Source organism: Suillus subaureus (genome assembly GCF_016647635.1).
Source record: "Suillus subaureus strain MN1 chromosome Unknown BJ212scaffold_7, whole genome shotgun sequence".
Classification (NCBI taxonomy): domain Eukaryota; kingdom Fungi; phylum Basidiomycota; class Agaricomycetes; order Boletales; family Suillaceae; genus Suillus; species Suillus subaureus.
In genome coordinates this window covers 604238-617778 of record NW_024538563.1, presented here as the reverse complement: position 1 = coordinate 617778, position 13541 = coordinate 604238, and the positions used below count along the sequence as shown (strand labels likewise).

Here is a 13541-nt window from a genome sequence, read left to right as displayed (position 1 = left end):
GCAAGCTTCTTCATTGATAAATTTAATTTTTATTAACCTATTGCATTACCAGGAGCCTGCAAATGCTCAGCAATCATTCTCTGCAACTCACAAACCCACTGTATGGCATGTAATCCCAGTGCTCAAATTCCTCCAACAAACCTGGCAAAATATGGCCAGGTCTTCAAAGTTTGCTGACTTTTCAACTGCCATTGACTCTGGCATCAACAATCTTTGCAAGTGGTACCACAAGATTGATGAAACCAATGTCTATTTCATTTGTCTCGGTATGTGTTTTGATTAATATAATGCCCTATCTAATGTATTGTATCTAGCGCTTGACCCCAACTACAAGATTGCATATGTGAAGAGTAAATGGGAGCCCCATGACTTCGACAAGGACATGAGATGCCTACAGATTGTTTTCAACAAATACTATCATCATAATTCCTTGCTGGATGCAGAGCCTGCTGTTGTGGCTCCTTCCTCTCTTGTATGTCAAGGCTTGTATGGCCACAGTTGGATGTGTGATACTGTCAAATCCCATGTTGTGAGTGACACTGCAAGCCAAAGGCCTCGTCAAGAACTTGAGGACTACCTGGCTTTCCTGCTAGAGGACATCAAGAACATAGTAGCTTGGTGGGGTGTGAGTGTTCTTTTTTGAATCACTATTCCTTACAAGTTGACATAAATGTCCTTAGCATTATTCAATTCAATATCCCACTATCTCTCACATTGCTAAGGACTACTTAGCTATTCAAGGCTCTGCCATTGCATCCAAACAAGCGTTTTCAAGCAGCGGGATCACCAGGACTTCATGCCATAATTGTTTGTTGCTGTTGATGTTTGAGGCCCTTCAACTATTGAAGAGTGGGTATCGTCAGGGCCATATTTCCACAACAGCTCAAGCTGAGTTTGCTGCAGCTCGTGAATGCTATGTCATGGATATGGTGTAGTTAGTAGTTACTCATTGAATTTTTCATGTAGTTCTCAAAAAAAATTTGAAATTTATATGTTACATTCAGATGTTTGAATGTGTTCTGAACTCAAACCAAACATTTGCAAATGCATTCATAAGGGTCTGGTCCAGCATTCGCTCTCCTTACCTGAACTGGACCCAAGGTTCAGTTCTAGGTTCAACAAAACACCCTCAAGAACTGGACTGAACTGGACTGCAGCAGCACTATCAACCTCCAGTACCACTTTATTAGGGCCCATGTCAAAGATGGCATCTTCAAGCTGTACTACTGTCCCACTGATGACAATGTGGCTGATGCCTTCACCAAGGCACTACCATGCCCCCATTTGCAAAAGTTGAGGACCCACATGAGCCTGGCTTGTGCTTGAGGGGGAGTGTTGGAATCCAAGAGTTCTGAGACAAGGAAGACCAATGGATCCAAGCAAGGCACACACAGTGAGTAATGAGAGATAGAGGTATGAGCACAAGCCAAAAAGGGACAAAAGGCGAGCAATGCAGTGACATCAGCTTGCATCCTACTTTATTTTTCTGTTTCATTTTAATACATTATTGTCATCAACATACTTACCTTAAAAACACCAGTAGCAGTGTCCTGGCATCTCAGTTCTTTTCCAAGACACTGAGATGTGAGTAGGAATTCATCACCTATACAATACAAAGTCTAACATGATGTAGTGTACTTGTTTAATAGACTCCTCATCCCTCCTGCTCTTCTTATCATTGCAACCACCTGGGCCAGATGAATGGAAGGGCTGGAAAGTAGAAGTAGCATGTCTGAACTCAGACAAGTGATAGCCCTAGGATTATGCAGCATAATCGGACTTTCACCTTCAATCACAAACTGTCCAAGTAGAGCGCCCTTGCCACTCAAGGGTATTTCGCCCAACGAAAGTATCTGAAAGTTTCTTTAGCTCTACGATTGAATAGAAGCAGTAAGAGGGTCTATTGATATGAAAAGAGCTGAAAGCTTTCAATTGCAAGAGGAGGTAGAACTCAAGGGTCCGGAAGTGTGTTCTTGCCACTTTGAACCTGAGCGGCTGTTTTAACTAAAACAGCAATAATCCGGTAACTCACAAAATGCCGGTTTCTTAGCGTAGCACACTTCAACTTGATCCCACGAGACTGACAACCGCTGGAGCACTATAAGTGTTATAGAACTTATAAGACGCAATGGTCTCCGTAAACGTATCTGCAGCGGGGAAGCCAATTGCTCTGGCTCGTGGCCTCCCCATGGTCGTGGAACTTTCAGGGAAGCAACTCGAGGACGCGACTATTGCAGATGTCAAGAGTGCGATAGCTAAAAAATATCCCAGAGTAGGTCTTTTCCTGTCCACACAGCCGGACGTCTAAAAACATTTTCAAGTTCTACTTGGACCGCCAAAAAATTACCCTCAAGGATTCCAAGAATATTCTAGCTGATGACGTTACATTGAAGGTTGCTGGTGTAGCAGAAGGCGGGGAGTTGTCTGTGAAAGACCTTGGACCCCAAATTAGCTGGAAGACTGTATTCTTGGTTGAATATGTGAGTGTCTTGCACGATTCATGGTTGCGAGCTACCGACATGTTATCCCCAGGCTGGCCCATTGTTCATCCACCCAGTGATCTATTACTTCCCCAAGATATTTTACGGCGGTCCTGTGCAGCACAGTATGCTTCAACGGTATTTGCATGCATAACTTTCTGGTTTAAATGGTGTGCTCAAGCGTGATCAGCTATGTATTAGCATTTGTCATGCTGCACTTCGTCAAACGTGAGGTAGAAACGCTGTTCGTACATCGTTTTTCGCATGCGACCATGCCCTTCATGAATATTTTCAAGAAGTACGCACTTTGAGAATACGTGCTGCTTTGGTAGACTGACGTGTTTGTTAGCTCTGCTCATTATCACCTTGGAAGTGGTATGTTTATGTGTATTGGGAGACAGCAATCAAGCTGACTCTATATAAGGTCTTGCCCTTGCGTACAGCATTTACAGTCCTGTGTATGGTGCTGCCTCGCCCTACATCCGTGGCACAGTTCGCAATGATCCTCTGTACATTCAAGCAGGCGCTGCTATCTGGCTGGTGCGTGTCTCAGCATTTTGATATGTATTTTGACACACTGAACGCCTGCCTACTTGTAGTTCTCTGAAATCTCTAATCTCATCACTCACATCAAGCTCCGTAAACTTCGGCCTGCAGGAAGCCGCAAACGCGCCATTCCCCAAGGGTACGGCTTCAACCTCGTCTCGGTCCCGAACTACTTCTTCGAATTCCTTGGATGGTTGGTCATCGCGGCTCTCACAGGAAGCTACGTTGGTATGTGCTTCTTTCTGTTTTTTTTGCTTCTGTTTTGAAGTCATGGTCCGCGACCAGCATGGATCTTCCTGGTCATTTCGACATATCAGATGTATGTCTGGGCTACTAAGAAGCACCGCGCATATAGGAAAGAGTTTGGGAGCGATTACCCGAAGGATAGGAAGGCGATGTTCCCTTTCATAGCGTAAGTGGTGTGCGGCGTATCCTAGTAGCATGCCATTATACGTGTGCGCTATATCCGAGGATAATTGCTCTCATGTCTACGGGAATCACTATGGCCCCTTGCGTGTTCTTCCCTTCCGCCTCATGGACCGAAATTAAAACGCATTTAATAATCACTGATCATATATGTATGGTCGCAAATCCTTTGCGAACAGCTTACCATTCATGATTGAAAATTGTTTGTTTAGTTCGTTTGTAGGTGCTTCCAGTTTCGTCTGTTTAAGTGCCTCATTTCTGATTGATCTACAGGAAGCCTATGACCTCCTTACCATGAGGGAATTACACCAGCCTAGAAGATGGGCTGAGAAGCCATCGACCCTTTAGCCAACTTCGACCAAGCACGCTCACAAATGTTGATATTAATGTTCTAGATTTCTCTGCGCAAGGTCACTTGCAGATTCGTTTTAGCAAATGTACATAAACCTCCTTTCATGCGAACAGGATAATCAAGGAACCGCCGCAAACACACCAGCTACTCACAGCGATCGTTCAAAGACGAGTGTACGTTCAAATAGCTCTACCTCAATTCTTTTCTTTGGGACCGGGCAACCCAGCAAATGCAGCTCAAAGCTCCTTTTCCTGTAAATGTCACACCGCATCGCCGGCACGGATATGTTACGCCGAGATGTATGTCTTGGATGTGCTTGACAATGGCGCACTTCTCCATGTGTTGTGCGCAGCCATCCCACCAGCATGTCAGGGTGGTATTGTCAGCCCCCCGGCACCCGTGAACGCTACAGAGGTGCAAGGATAACGCGTCGCCTTTGAGGACGTCGTGGCAGCGCACTCCGTCGCCTCTGTCCCACAAGCAGATGATTTTGTCCTTCAATAAGGTTGGTGGGGATGGTGCCTTTTGAAAAGATGAGCAATGTTATCTGGATTCCAAGAAATGCGGACTTACCAACCCGATGGTGTACTCGATGGTCATCGTGCAATTCGGGAATTGATGTTGGAATGAGCTGTAGTGGCCTTTTAAAAGTGCGATGTCGGTACTAGTGCATCCCGACACTGCGCCTCTTATTAGAAATGATATCTGCGAACTGATAACATCTGAGTCAGGGGAAAACCCAGAGGGCAGGCTGTCAAGAAGCTTTAGTTTGCAAGTAGGACGTGTTGCTTAGATTGTACATGATCCATTGTCTTGGTGTCAAAGCGAAACACTAGAGCTTAATCCAGGCTTGATTACAACTTTGTCACTTTCCTAATCTAGCATGGCCATTTGTATCACTTGCACACACCCCATATCGCACCTTTACACAGTTTACGAATCTGCGTACAACCTGAGACTTGAACAATGCGTTGGTGTGCGATGTCACTCATTTTTGTTTCATTCTAACGCGAGAGTCCTCGGCAGAGCAGATGCCTGAAATTTGCAGATCCATATGTCGAACACGATTCTCTAACGCTCCTCTTGGACCTTATTCTACTGAAACGAGAAGTGTATAGACATTTGATATATAATAGAGGGACGGAGCCGCGAAAGGCGCTCGGGAAGAGCAAGACTGGTCTCGAGGGCAGTCAGGAAGGTGCGGACAAACTGGCTGCTACTAAAAGCCGACAAAGGCAGAAAGTGAGGGATTGCTAATTCTGTCGATGATACCGTTGCTGAGTACCCGGCTTGTAGGACAGGTGGTGGCTTATTTTGAAGCTTGCCTGCGGGCTTATCACCGTCGATGCATGTACGTGAAGTCATTAGCCACGAGTCCCATCATGCACTCCGGCTCATTTACTTTAGTTATTCGGTGGGCACAGCTCAGTAAGTTTTATTTTTTGTTCAAAGGTTGTCGTGTTTTCATGTACATTAGATCCTCAGATATCCGCAGACGTTTCACGGTGGACAGTTGAAACCAACATCGTCTTTCTCCGGATCCTCATTGGATGCCTTATAGGTACTATGCATGTTTTTCTTATTCGAGTGTTGTGCTCACAGCTTGTGCAGAAACATTTGCATTTCATGGAGGAGTGATGTTTGCATCTTATTTTGTACTGGCACTCTCGGATTTTTTTCGTTCAAAAAGTACTTCGCCAGTAGAAATATCAGGTGTTCGACAACAGTTCAAGTGAGCTTCAGAATCTGCTGTAGTTATTGATACCTCAACTGCAAGCCTAGGTTCTCGCTCGTCCCTCTGACAATTTTCTATTCTTCCCTCACAAAGCTTTTCCTTCTCTTCTTGCTCACGATATGGCGCCCTTCCGCGTCCAAACCTGGAGGTTCTCCATACTACTGGGATCCTTCATACTACAGCAGCCCTCTTGTCACACGTGCCCTCGAGATATGGGATGAGGACAAACTAGATCGTGAATGGGTCGTTAGGAATGTTTTGGGTGGAATGGCGACTGGATTTGGACTTCGGGGTTTGTCGCGGTCTATATTTCTTGCAATCCGCACTTCACTGAACGCTTCCCTCGCAGTTGTGCTCGACTGTCATCCCGTCTTTACGACAGTGGTGATCCTTGTTGGGTGGTTGGCGAAAACAGTTGTTGCGGGATTTCTCAAGAATTGGGTGGGTGGAGACGAGCATAGTGGTGACAAATGGATGGCATATAGTATCCCGTAGTCTTCCATAGTTTCCTGTTCCTCTTGTATAGATTTGATTTGGATTGTGGTCTAACAGGTTGGAGTAAGCCGAGCAGGACCCCTGACACCAACATTGGAACATATGCAATCCAACTGAAATGCATATCCTACCCTTCATCACTAACCACGGCGATGCCTGCAGTATCCAGTTCATCTTCTCGCGCCCTGAACGCGATCCTACCACTCGTCGCGTCTGGGCAGCCCTACGAAGCGCACCAGAAAGCGCGCACCTTCGCTTCACGGTACAGCAAGTCTGGGCAGTACGACACTGCCATCGACGTGCTCTTCCAGAGTGCGAGAGAACTTCTGAAAGTTGGCCAGCAGGGCAGTGGAACAGATTTGACGTTGTTCCTTTTAGAAGTATATGAAAGCAAGGGCGAGGTCGTTGATGATGAGTCTCGAGGTGCGTGCTCCTGATCCCCCGCGGAATACGTCACTGATTCGATTTGCTCAGGGAGACTAACGCAACTCATCGCGCTGACTGGATCGTCCGGGGCATGGAGGAAAACGATCATTGACAGATCCATATCGTACAGTTGTCCTCATATCGGATCGGAACCAGGGCTGATTATCATAATGCGTGTAGATGGTCAGCAAGACATGGTGATTGTCCCGCAGGTGACCAGGACTTGCACCACTATATCGGAGAGCTCCTATATAAGGGTATATATATGACAGCATCTACAAAAGTGACCGTCGTGCTCATGATGCGTAGATGGGGCCTTCGATGCGGCAGAGCCTCACTTCCTCGCGTCAGGCAAAAGGGATAGCGCACGTTCATTAGCGACCATGATGGTAGAATGGTCCACAGCAGGCGGAGCTCCAGGGATCTTTGCTCTTCGAGGCACACTTCCGTAAGTCGCAACTCGCGTCCATGTTATTTCCTTCGTTCTCTAGTTCATGGCATCCCACTACAGATATCTACAAAATGGTAACATCGTCGGAGCTCGCACCTTCATTTCGCATTTTATTGCACAAGTGATTTCATCTCGACCGAATCTGCTTTCGCCACTGCAGACATCTCCATTACCTGTCACCCCTACGAGTGAAATCACACATACGACTGAGCCTGTGCTCAACTTCTGTCAGCTTGCTGTCTTGACATGTCAACGTGCGAATGGGGAGAAGAATAAAGTGATGCGCGAGAGCTGGGTAAGGCTTTGCGGAACATACCAAGCTAAAGGTGGTGTCTTAGCGACTAAGGAGGTTCGGGTGGTAAGTCAAATAGTTATTGCTTGCTTGATCTTCTAAAAACAATCCGCATCGTTTAGACACTACAGGAGATAGCAACGTTGTACTTTGCAATTCCTCCCCGCGCACTCAGCCTGACAATCCATTGGGAGCTATGATCTCCTCTATGCTGGGCGGTGGGATGCCGGGAGGAGGGGCGCCTCCGCGGCGGATGTTGTCTCCCGCTGTGAGCGGACCATCTGCACCAGGGCTGGATTAGTCTCCATTCAAAAGCTTCTGATTGGATGTAGTTTGGGCGTCAGCGGGACGGGTATGGGATACCAAGGTAATCGAAAGGGACGTGTTATTGGTTATCTTCGAGGTATCAAAACACAATATTTGTCGTACATACTTTACTTTACACACACAATCACTCTTTGCTATACGGGTTCTACACATACCCTTCTTGTCCTCCGTTCCAACAGGTTTCTTTTATTCTGGCATCCCCAGAACGAACTCTCCTCAGTCTCTCAATTTGAAGACGAGGTGAATATGAGTATTTACCGATACATGATATCTTCGTTCTAACTACCTACATAGTTCTCCTTTCGTTTCTAGTCGGAGCTCTCTCTCTTGATTGAGACAAGGCCAGCGGAGGCCATACTCAATGTTCCTGACTTATCGACGCAAGAGTGTCTGACCTATCGTATATGACGTGGACTGTGGATCACATTTTGACCACACGTTCTCAGGGGATCGGCCAGGGTAAATGGGTTGCAAGTAGTACCGAAGTGATATTGAGGATATACCGTCTTCACAAGCGTAGTACATCAACTATCCTCCTAGCCAGTTAAACAGTCAAAATTTCGGCATGTGCGATGAAGAAAGGCACAGCGCACATCTTGATGGTGCCCGCAATACAGACTCTGGAGGGATGCTCTTAGAGTGTGAACTTAACTCCAAATTCCCCGAGTCCAACACATTCACTCGTCCCTTCCTCTCTTACCCTTCGAGGCCTCTCTCCACCGAGCCTTCCACTCCCTCGTCAGCGCACCTTTTTGGGCTTCCCACTGGGAGTGAATTTCGGAGGTAGTTTGGGTGCAGGAGAAGGGCTCCTCGTTCTTGTCTTCCTCTTTGCCCCCGTGAGGGAAGAGGGAGAATATATCTCGAGGTGTATTTCTTATGGAGGAACGCGAACGGAGGGTTGGCGGGAGAGGGAAAAAGAAGGGGAAACTCGAGTCCAGCGTTGGGTGCGCTTGTGGCTGCTCGTGAGGAACGGAGACTATGTGAGGTAGCGCGTGATGTGGTTGTGAGGGGTGGGGAAGGTCTGAAATCCCGAGTATGTCTTCCTCCTCAAAGTCCAGGTCGAGATGACTGAGTAATGAGAATCCAGCTATAGCGGGTCGTGGTCAATGAAGATCGACCGGAATAAAAATGGGGACATTAGAAGGGGAAACACAAAAACAAGTGTAGCAATAAAATGAATGTATACAATGAAACAAAAACATACCTTCCTCCTCCCTCGGTGCGAACAGATCTTTCAGTTTTGTTTGCTTCTGATCCTGAGCAGACGGCTTTGACGTGAATGTCGGGCGAGATTGGGAGTTTAGCGGAGATACTGTTGTATCTGATCCCATTTTTGTATCCTTGTATTTCGCATGCGAAACTTCCTCGATCTCGATCTCGCCCTCATCCACATTCATCCGTGTTCCAGTCTGAGGCTCCCTCGCCTTACCTTTACCCCCAAGACGCGCATCTTCAATATCAGACAAGCTCTCCTGTCCACCCCATCCTTCGTCCCCGTCCCCAAAAAGGGAGCGAAGGAATGCGAGAGAGGTGAGCTTTTCTTGCGCGAGGGAGGGGATTGCTTCAGTCACAGCTTCAGTCACGGGTGAACGAGCAGTGGGAAGGGGTAATAGTTCTGGTGGTGAGAGGGGAGAAACAGTAGATTTTGGGACCGGCAGCGATAAAGACTCGTGGTCATCTTCATCATCACTAGATGGACTCTCGGTGTCTTGTTCACTGTCACTGTTCTCTGACACCTCAGCACGTCTTTTTCTCGGGATTACAGGCCCACCGGCGTGTTCTGCAAGATCCACCGCGCCCGCTACCTCAGCATCCAACCAGATACCCTTCAGATGTGTTGAGTCCCAGCGCGTTGGATCAATCGTCCGGCGGCGCGTGCGTGTGGGGGGAAGTTTGACGCGTTTCTTGCGTTTCCCTGTCACAAGTTTCCCATCTTTGTCGTACTTCTTGTTCCCTGCACTGGTAAGCACCCGGGGCGGCTCCAAGGGTTTCTCAGGTCTCATGCGCATTATTCTCACCACACGTCCCATCTCGGTGACCCTCCATCCCCCTCGGGTACGTGCTGTCTCGGGCGTGACCAGTGACATGTCAGGCGCATGGATGCCTACCTTGGAATTGGCACGCCTTTTTTTGTGTGGTGGAGAGGGAATGGAGGCAAGTCTGTTGTTTTGGAGAGTGAGTGGGAAGTGAGTGAGTTAGGGTGAAGACGTGCCGTTCACGAAAATCAGGCTTTGCATCTCCAATACGGAGTTTGGCGCCCTTCCATACTGTTCCACTGAGTACATTTACGCCTGGCCAATTTCAGCCATAAAATTCACAAAAAAGAAAGAAAACTTACACCTCGCCAAGTCTGTTTTGTGACCTTCAATCGTCGCATAACCGAAAGGCCTCGGTTGGCCTAGTGCATCGAGTTTCCCAAAGCCATCGAGCGAAATTACTCTGCCAAAGGTACCGAGTCGCTTTGCCAGGTCAGCGGGTGTGATGGCGGGTGTTGTGAGACCAGATATGTGCAGGCGTTTTGTTATGGTTTCCGTGGACATGATAATTGCATTACAAAAGCCACTACAGTAGATTTACGTACACTTCATCAGCCTCAAACAAGCGTTGGCAAACAACATGCAGACAGCCAATTCAAAAACCAATTTCTCATTTCCCATCACTCTTGCTTCTTGGTATTATACAGCATCGCCATTCAGCCACCGCATTACATTAGTAGCGTGTGCTCGTATGTTTGTTTTCCTCAGCGTTTATTCCTGCACTCGCTGAGGTATGTTTATTCTTGCATGCACTCGTACCTAGGCTCGTACTAATGTAGACTAGACTTACTTGTGTCGTTGTTCTAGGAACATCAATTGATAGCGTTTGTTCAACCCACTCGCTGAAACTTACTCGTCTCATTGGTCTCGGAAATCAGTGACTGGGTACCCTACAAAACATCGTACGTTGCATCAAAGTGCTCAGTTTTATAGCCATGTCTGAGAGTCGAAAAGCAGCACAAAATTATGCAGTCCATGGTTTTGCACAAGAGACTTCCATTGGCTTTCTCAATCTGGCGCTTGCCAACTGAAGTCCTATGCCATATTTTCGACTACTGTCTCCCGGACACCAAGCACTTGTCGCCCACACCAGATATGGCTCCCATCCTACTGACCAGGGTATGCCGACGATGGAGGGAGGTTGCTGTGGATATGCCAAGTCTATGGTGCAGACTGTCTATCAAAGTCTTTCTCAAAGATTGGCAGCACAACGCTTTCTGCTATGACACATGGCTCAAGCGTTCACGAGGACGTCCGCTCTCGTTGGCGCTTCAGTGGCAGGAGCATGTCTTAACGGAGCTACAAAGCCTTCTTCAACCATACCTCAAGCACGTTTCGTCTCTCTCTATCCTATCTTTGGAAAACGCCGAGAAACCTGCACTCGTGTTAAGAAACCTCTCAGAACTGCAGCAGCTGACCATAAGGATGGTTGGTCCTTTTGAGCCAGCCCTTACACAATTCTTCCCATGCATGCCCTCCACTCTCCGTAATCTAGAGGTAATTGGGCCATTGTTTGACCTCGCGCGCTTAGACATTCTTAATTCCGTATTGCCTCACCTGACAAATGTCAGGATCAACATATACAACTCAATTGCATGCCTTCGTTTGCTCCAACTTGCTCCCAACCTCTCCTCGTTAAGCATTGGTATATCGTTCTTCGAAATACAGGACTTAACACCGTTCACACACACCAAACTTCAATTCTTGCGCATCAACTATGCCATGGGTTCACAAACCAGTTACCTGATTTTTTCAACGCCCTCTCATTCCCCAATTTACGCATACTCGATGCTCCAATGTACCAGGATGGCTTCGAGGAGTTGAAAGCATTATTGGCGCGGTCAAATTCTCCCTTGGAGAGGCTGGTTCTTCGTGTCGGAGTGATGGCGGACGAGCAGCAAGCAGAATATGGCGCCCTCATTTCTTCCCTTGGACCGTTAGTTAACTTGCAGGCGACTCAAAATTTGTTACACATCTCGCAGTGATGATATTGGGCTGGCAGTTGAAGTACGACAGGTGGATATAAGAGTATTCACCATTGTTGGGCCGTATGTTTTGACACACTACTCTGCTTGTATGTGCATATGCGCAGTAGCGTTCCGAAGCCTTTCTCCTGCGTAAGAGAAGCCTTCGTCCCTAGATGATGTGTACGTACCAGTAGCAACAATTCATGTAAATCAAATCTGCAGATCAGCGACTTCAATACGAATCCTCCAAAAATTTCGCCATCACATCCGTCTCAAAGGAATACGTGATATCCTCTAATGCATACTCCTTAGGTAGCAAGAAATACACGCACACTACCATGATCATGCAGCACACGCCAAGGAGCAGGAACGTTCTGTACGTGATAACGTGATCCTCTAGAGCATCACCAGGGTCAGGTGCGATATTGTGAACGGCATCAGCTAGTTCACGCAGATCGCGACAGTAGGTGTGGCCGCAGAGATAATTGGGAGCAATTTCGCTGGCTACAATTCGCGGCAGAAGTCCCCAGCCGGGACAGAAAATTACACCAGAGGTAAACGGCAACAATAGACTTCTGACTCAGGAAAAAAATGGTGCTGTGTGGGTGGACAGTGCTGAAGCCGGCGATCCAAAGCAGTGATAATCCTTGCTCAAGGGTACCCACTAAGAGATACATCTGCGTCCCCAGGAGTCCACGGCAAATGCTAGGGTAGGACCGACCGCGACGACATATATGACACCATAGAACCCGATGCCGTACCGGTAATACCAAGTGCAGCAAAGAAGTCCACTTTGATCTTGTCCAGAATAAGGACAGATTTATCATCAACTGACACATTGGGGGTTTGGGAGTTTTTCACTATGCAAGATTTGTTTCGAAATGTTAGTGATAAAGTTGGCATTCTTACTATACATTTTGACACGGTAAAAATGAAAAAATTGGATGAGTGGCCAAATCCTGGGCGAAATTCTACATTTTATAAATCATTTTGACGTTATAAACGAAAGACATTTCACCGACAGCAAGATCTGAAGAAAAATGATCGAACATTTTGATTCAAATCTTACATGGGGTGAAATTTGAGGAGAATTTGAAATAAAAATTTCGAAACACATTTTACCTAATTGGAAAGGAATTTTACCCTATGTGCAAGATTTGAATCAAAATGTTCGATCATTTTTCTTCAGATCTTGCTGTCGGTGAAATGTCTTTTACAACGTCAAAATGATTCATAAAATGTAGAATTTCGCCCAGGATTTGGCCACTCATCCAATTTTTTCATCTTTACCGTGTCAAAATGTATAGTAAGAATGCCAACTTTATCACTAACATTTCGAAACAAATCTTGCATAGTGAAAAACTCCCAAACTCCCGGTGTGTGACGTTCGAACAACGTACGCAAGGGTTACTGCTGCCTCCTCATAATGCTCCTGTTCGATAATCCGACGTGGTTACTCTGGCTGTGGAAGCATGAGGAGAATGAGTAGAATTCCTGGAACGAGCTGGACTACTAAAGGCATTAGCCATTGCATGTCGCTATATGGGATGTTAATGGAAGCGACTGTAACAAGTTTCCATCAATCCGAAGTCTGCTTTATCTGAATACACACGCACAGCTTAACGTCGTCCCGATGTTGTCAGAGAACTGGATAAGACAGGTACACCTCCCCCTAATGCATTTGGGTATGCACTCTGATATGTATGAGGCGAGATATGAACGAGCGGAGAGCGAAGCATAACAGCGCCAAGACCGTGCACTAGGTTATGAGATACTCCTCCATCCCATGGAGATTGACTGCAGGCGACAAGACTAAGTCCCTAGTCCAATTTGATTGAGTTGATGATGCTGGTGTGATTCAAGTTCAAGTATCCAACTAAGAATAATAAGATATTCGGAGTGCAGGCTTGATCATGAAACCTGGCTTGTAGTAGCTCGTAGACGTTTCGAGTCTTCTGTAGGTAGACCAATAACGGAAGGGAGTCGTTCTTTTTGTAAATGTTAAGTG

General features: G+C 46.7%; 6 protein-coding genes across 6 annotated transcripts; 4 read left to right on the top strand and 2 right to left on the bottom strand.

Annotated features, from left to right (window-relative positions):
• Positions 1-2128: 2128 nt before the first annotated feature.
• BJ212DRAFT_1265513 (3-oxo-5-alpha-steroid 4-dehydrogenase-domain-containing protein) lies at positions 2129-3442 on the top strand (the record flags this gene model as incomplete). The annotated part of the gene is made up of 8 exons (XM_041330493.1): positions 2129-2272; positions 2322-2480; positions 2533-2618; positions 2671-2778; positions 2830-2855; positions 2905-3020; positions 3080-3254; positions 3312-3442. The coding sequence occupies 8 exons, from the start codon at positions 2129-2131 to the stop codon at positions 3440-3442; spliced, it is 945 nt and encodes a 314-aa protein (XP_041196052.1).
• A 1230-nt stretch (positions 3443-4672) lies between these two features.
• On the top strand, positions 4673-6083 carry BJ212DRAFT_1336734 (Arv1-like family-domain-containing protein). The gene is made up of 8 exons (XM_041334952.1): positions 4673-4774; positions 4831-5046; positions 5101-5155; positions 5212-5232; positions 5282-5365; positions 5416-5536; positions 5587-5831; positions 5889-6083. The coding sequence occupies exons 1-8, from the start codon at positions 4688-4690 to the stop codon at positions 6032-6034; spliced, it is 975 nt and encodes a 324-aa protein (XP_041196051.1). The 5' UTR covers positions 4673-4687; the 3' UTR covers positions 6035-6083.
• An 8-nt stretch (positions 6084-6091) lies between these two features.
• Positions 6092-7927, top strand: BJ212DRAFT_1336727 (uncharacterized protein). The gene is made up of 6 exons (XM_041334951.1): positions 6092-6457; positions 6509-6584; positions 6641-6717; positions 6770-6908; positions 6972-7269; positions 7379-7927. Exons 1-6 carry the CDS (start codon positions 6187-6189, stop codon positions 7502-7504), a joined length of 987 nt encoding a protein of 328 aa, XP_041196050.1. The 5' UTR covers positions 6092-6186; the 3' UTR covers positions 7505-7927.
• A 56-nt stretch (positions 7928-7983) lies between these two features.
• On the bottom strand, positions 7984-10546 carry BJ212DRAFT_1336723 (uncharacterized protein). Its single transcript, XM_041334950.1, has 5 exons — positions 10521-10546; positions 9869-10468; positions 9743-9821; positions 8735-9690; positions 7984-8617 (listed from the first exon to the last, which is right to left on the bottom strand). Exons 2-5 carry the CDS (start codon positions 10068-10070, stop codon positions 8208-8210), a joined length of 1647 nt encoding a protein of 548 aa, XP_041196049.1. The 5' UTR covers positions 10071-10468; positions 10521-10546; the 3' UTR covers positions 7984-8207.
• Positions 10547-10661: 115 nt separating this feature from the next.
• BJ212DRAFT_1478073 (uncharacterized protein) lies at positions 10662-11551 on the top strand (the record flags this gene model as incomplete). The annotated part of the gene is made up of 2 exons (XM_041339653.1): positions 10662-11063; positions 11138-11551. 2 exons carry the CDS (start codon positions 10662-10664, stop codon positions 11549-11551), a joined length of 816 nt encoding a protein of 271 aa, XP_041196048.1.
• Positions 11552-11892: 341 nt separating this feature from the next.
• On the bottom strand, positions 11893-12277 carry BJ212DRAFT_1336711 (uncharacterized protein). Its single transcript, XM_041334949.1, has one exon. It carries the CDS (start codon positions 12208-12210, stop codon positions 11980-11982), a length of 231 nt encoding a protein of 76 aa, XP_041196047.1. The 5' UTR covers positions 12211-12277; the 3' UTR covers positions 11893-11979.
• Positions 12278-13541: the final 1264 nt, after the last annotated feature.

What these genes read in the sequence shown, in the direction of transcription:
- BJ212DRAFT_1336734 (XM_041334952.1), top strand. Translation starts at nt 4,688, where the DNA reads ATGGCCATTTGTATCACTTGCACACACCCCATATCGCACCTTTACACA. An exon ending in ACCTGAGACTTGAACAATGC is followed by an intron (nt 4,775 to 4,830) that starts GTTGGTGTGCGA and finishes AGTCCTCGGCAG; the next exon opens with AGCAGATGCCTGAAATTTGC. An exon ending in AAAGCCGACAAAGGCAGAAA is followed by an intron (nt 5,047 to 5,100) that starts GTGAGGGATTGC and finishes CCCGGCTTGTAG; the next exon opens with GACAGGTGGTGGCTTATTTT.
- BJ212DRAFT_1336727 (XM_041334951.1), top strand. Translation starts at nt 6,187, where the DNA reads ATGCCTGCAGTATCCAGTTCATCTTCTCGCGCCCTGAACGCGATCCTA. An exon ending in CGTTGATGATGAGTCTCGAG is followed by an intron (nt 6,458 to 6,508) that starts GTGCGTGCTCCT and finishes CGATTTGCTCAG; the next exon opens with GGAGACTAACGCAACTCATC. An exon ending in GCTCTTCGAGGCACACTTCC is followed by an intron (nt 6,909 to 6,971) that starts GTAAGTCGCAAC and finishes ATCCCACTACAG; the next exon opens with ATATCTACAAAATGGTAACA.
- BJ212DRAFT_1336723 (XM_041334950.1), bottom strand. Translation starts at nt 10,070, where the DNA reads ATGTCCACGGAAACCATAACAAAACGCCTGCACATATCTGGTCTCACA. An exon ending in AAGCCTGATTTTCGTGAACG is followed by an intron (nt 9,691 to 9,742) that starts GCACGTCTTCAC and finishes CCAAAACAACAG; the next exon opens with ACTTGCCTCCATTCCCTCTC. An exon ending in CGCACCGAGGGAGGAGGAAG is followed by an intron (nt 8,618 to 8,734) that starts GTATGTTTTTGT and finishes GACCCGCTATAG; the next exon opens with CTGGATTCTCATTACTCAGT.
- BJ212DRAFT_1336711 (XM_041334949.1), bottom strand. Translation starts at nt 12,210, where the DNA reads ATGTATCTCTTAGTGGGTACCCTTGAGCAAGGATTATCACTGCTTTGG.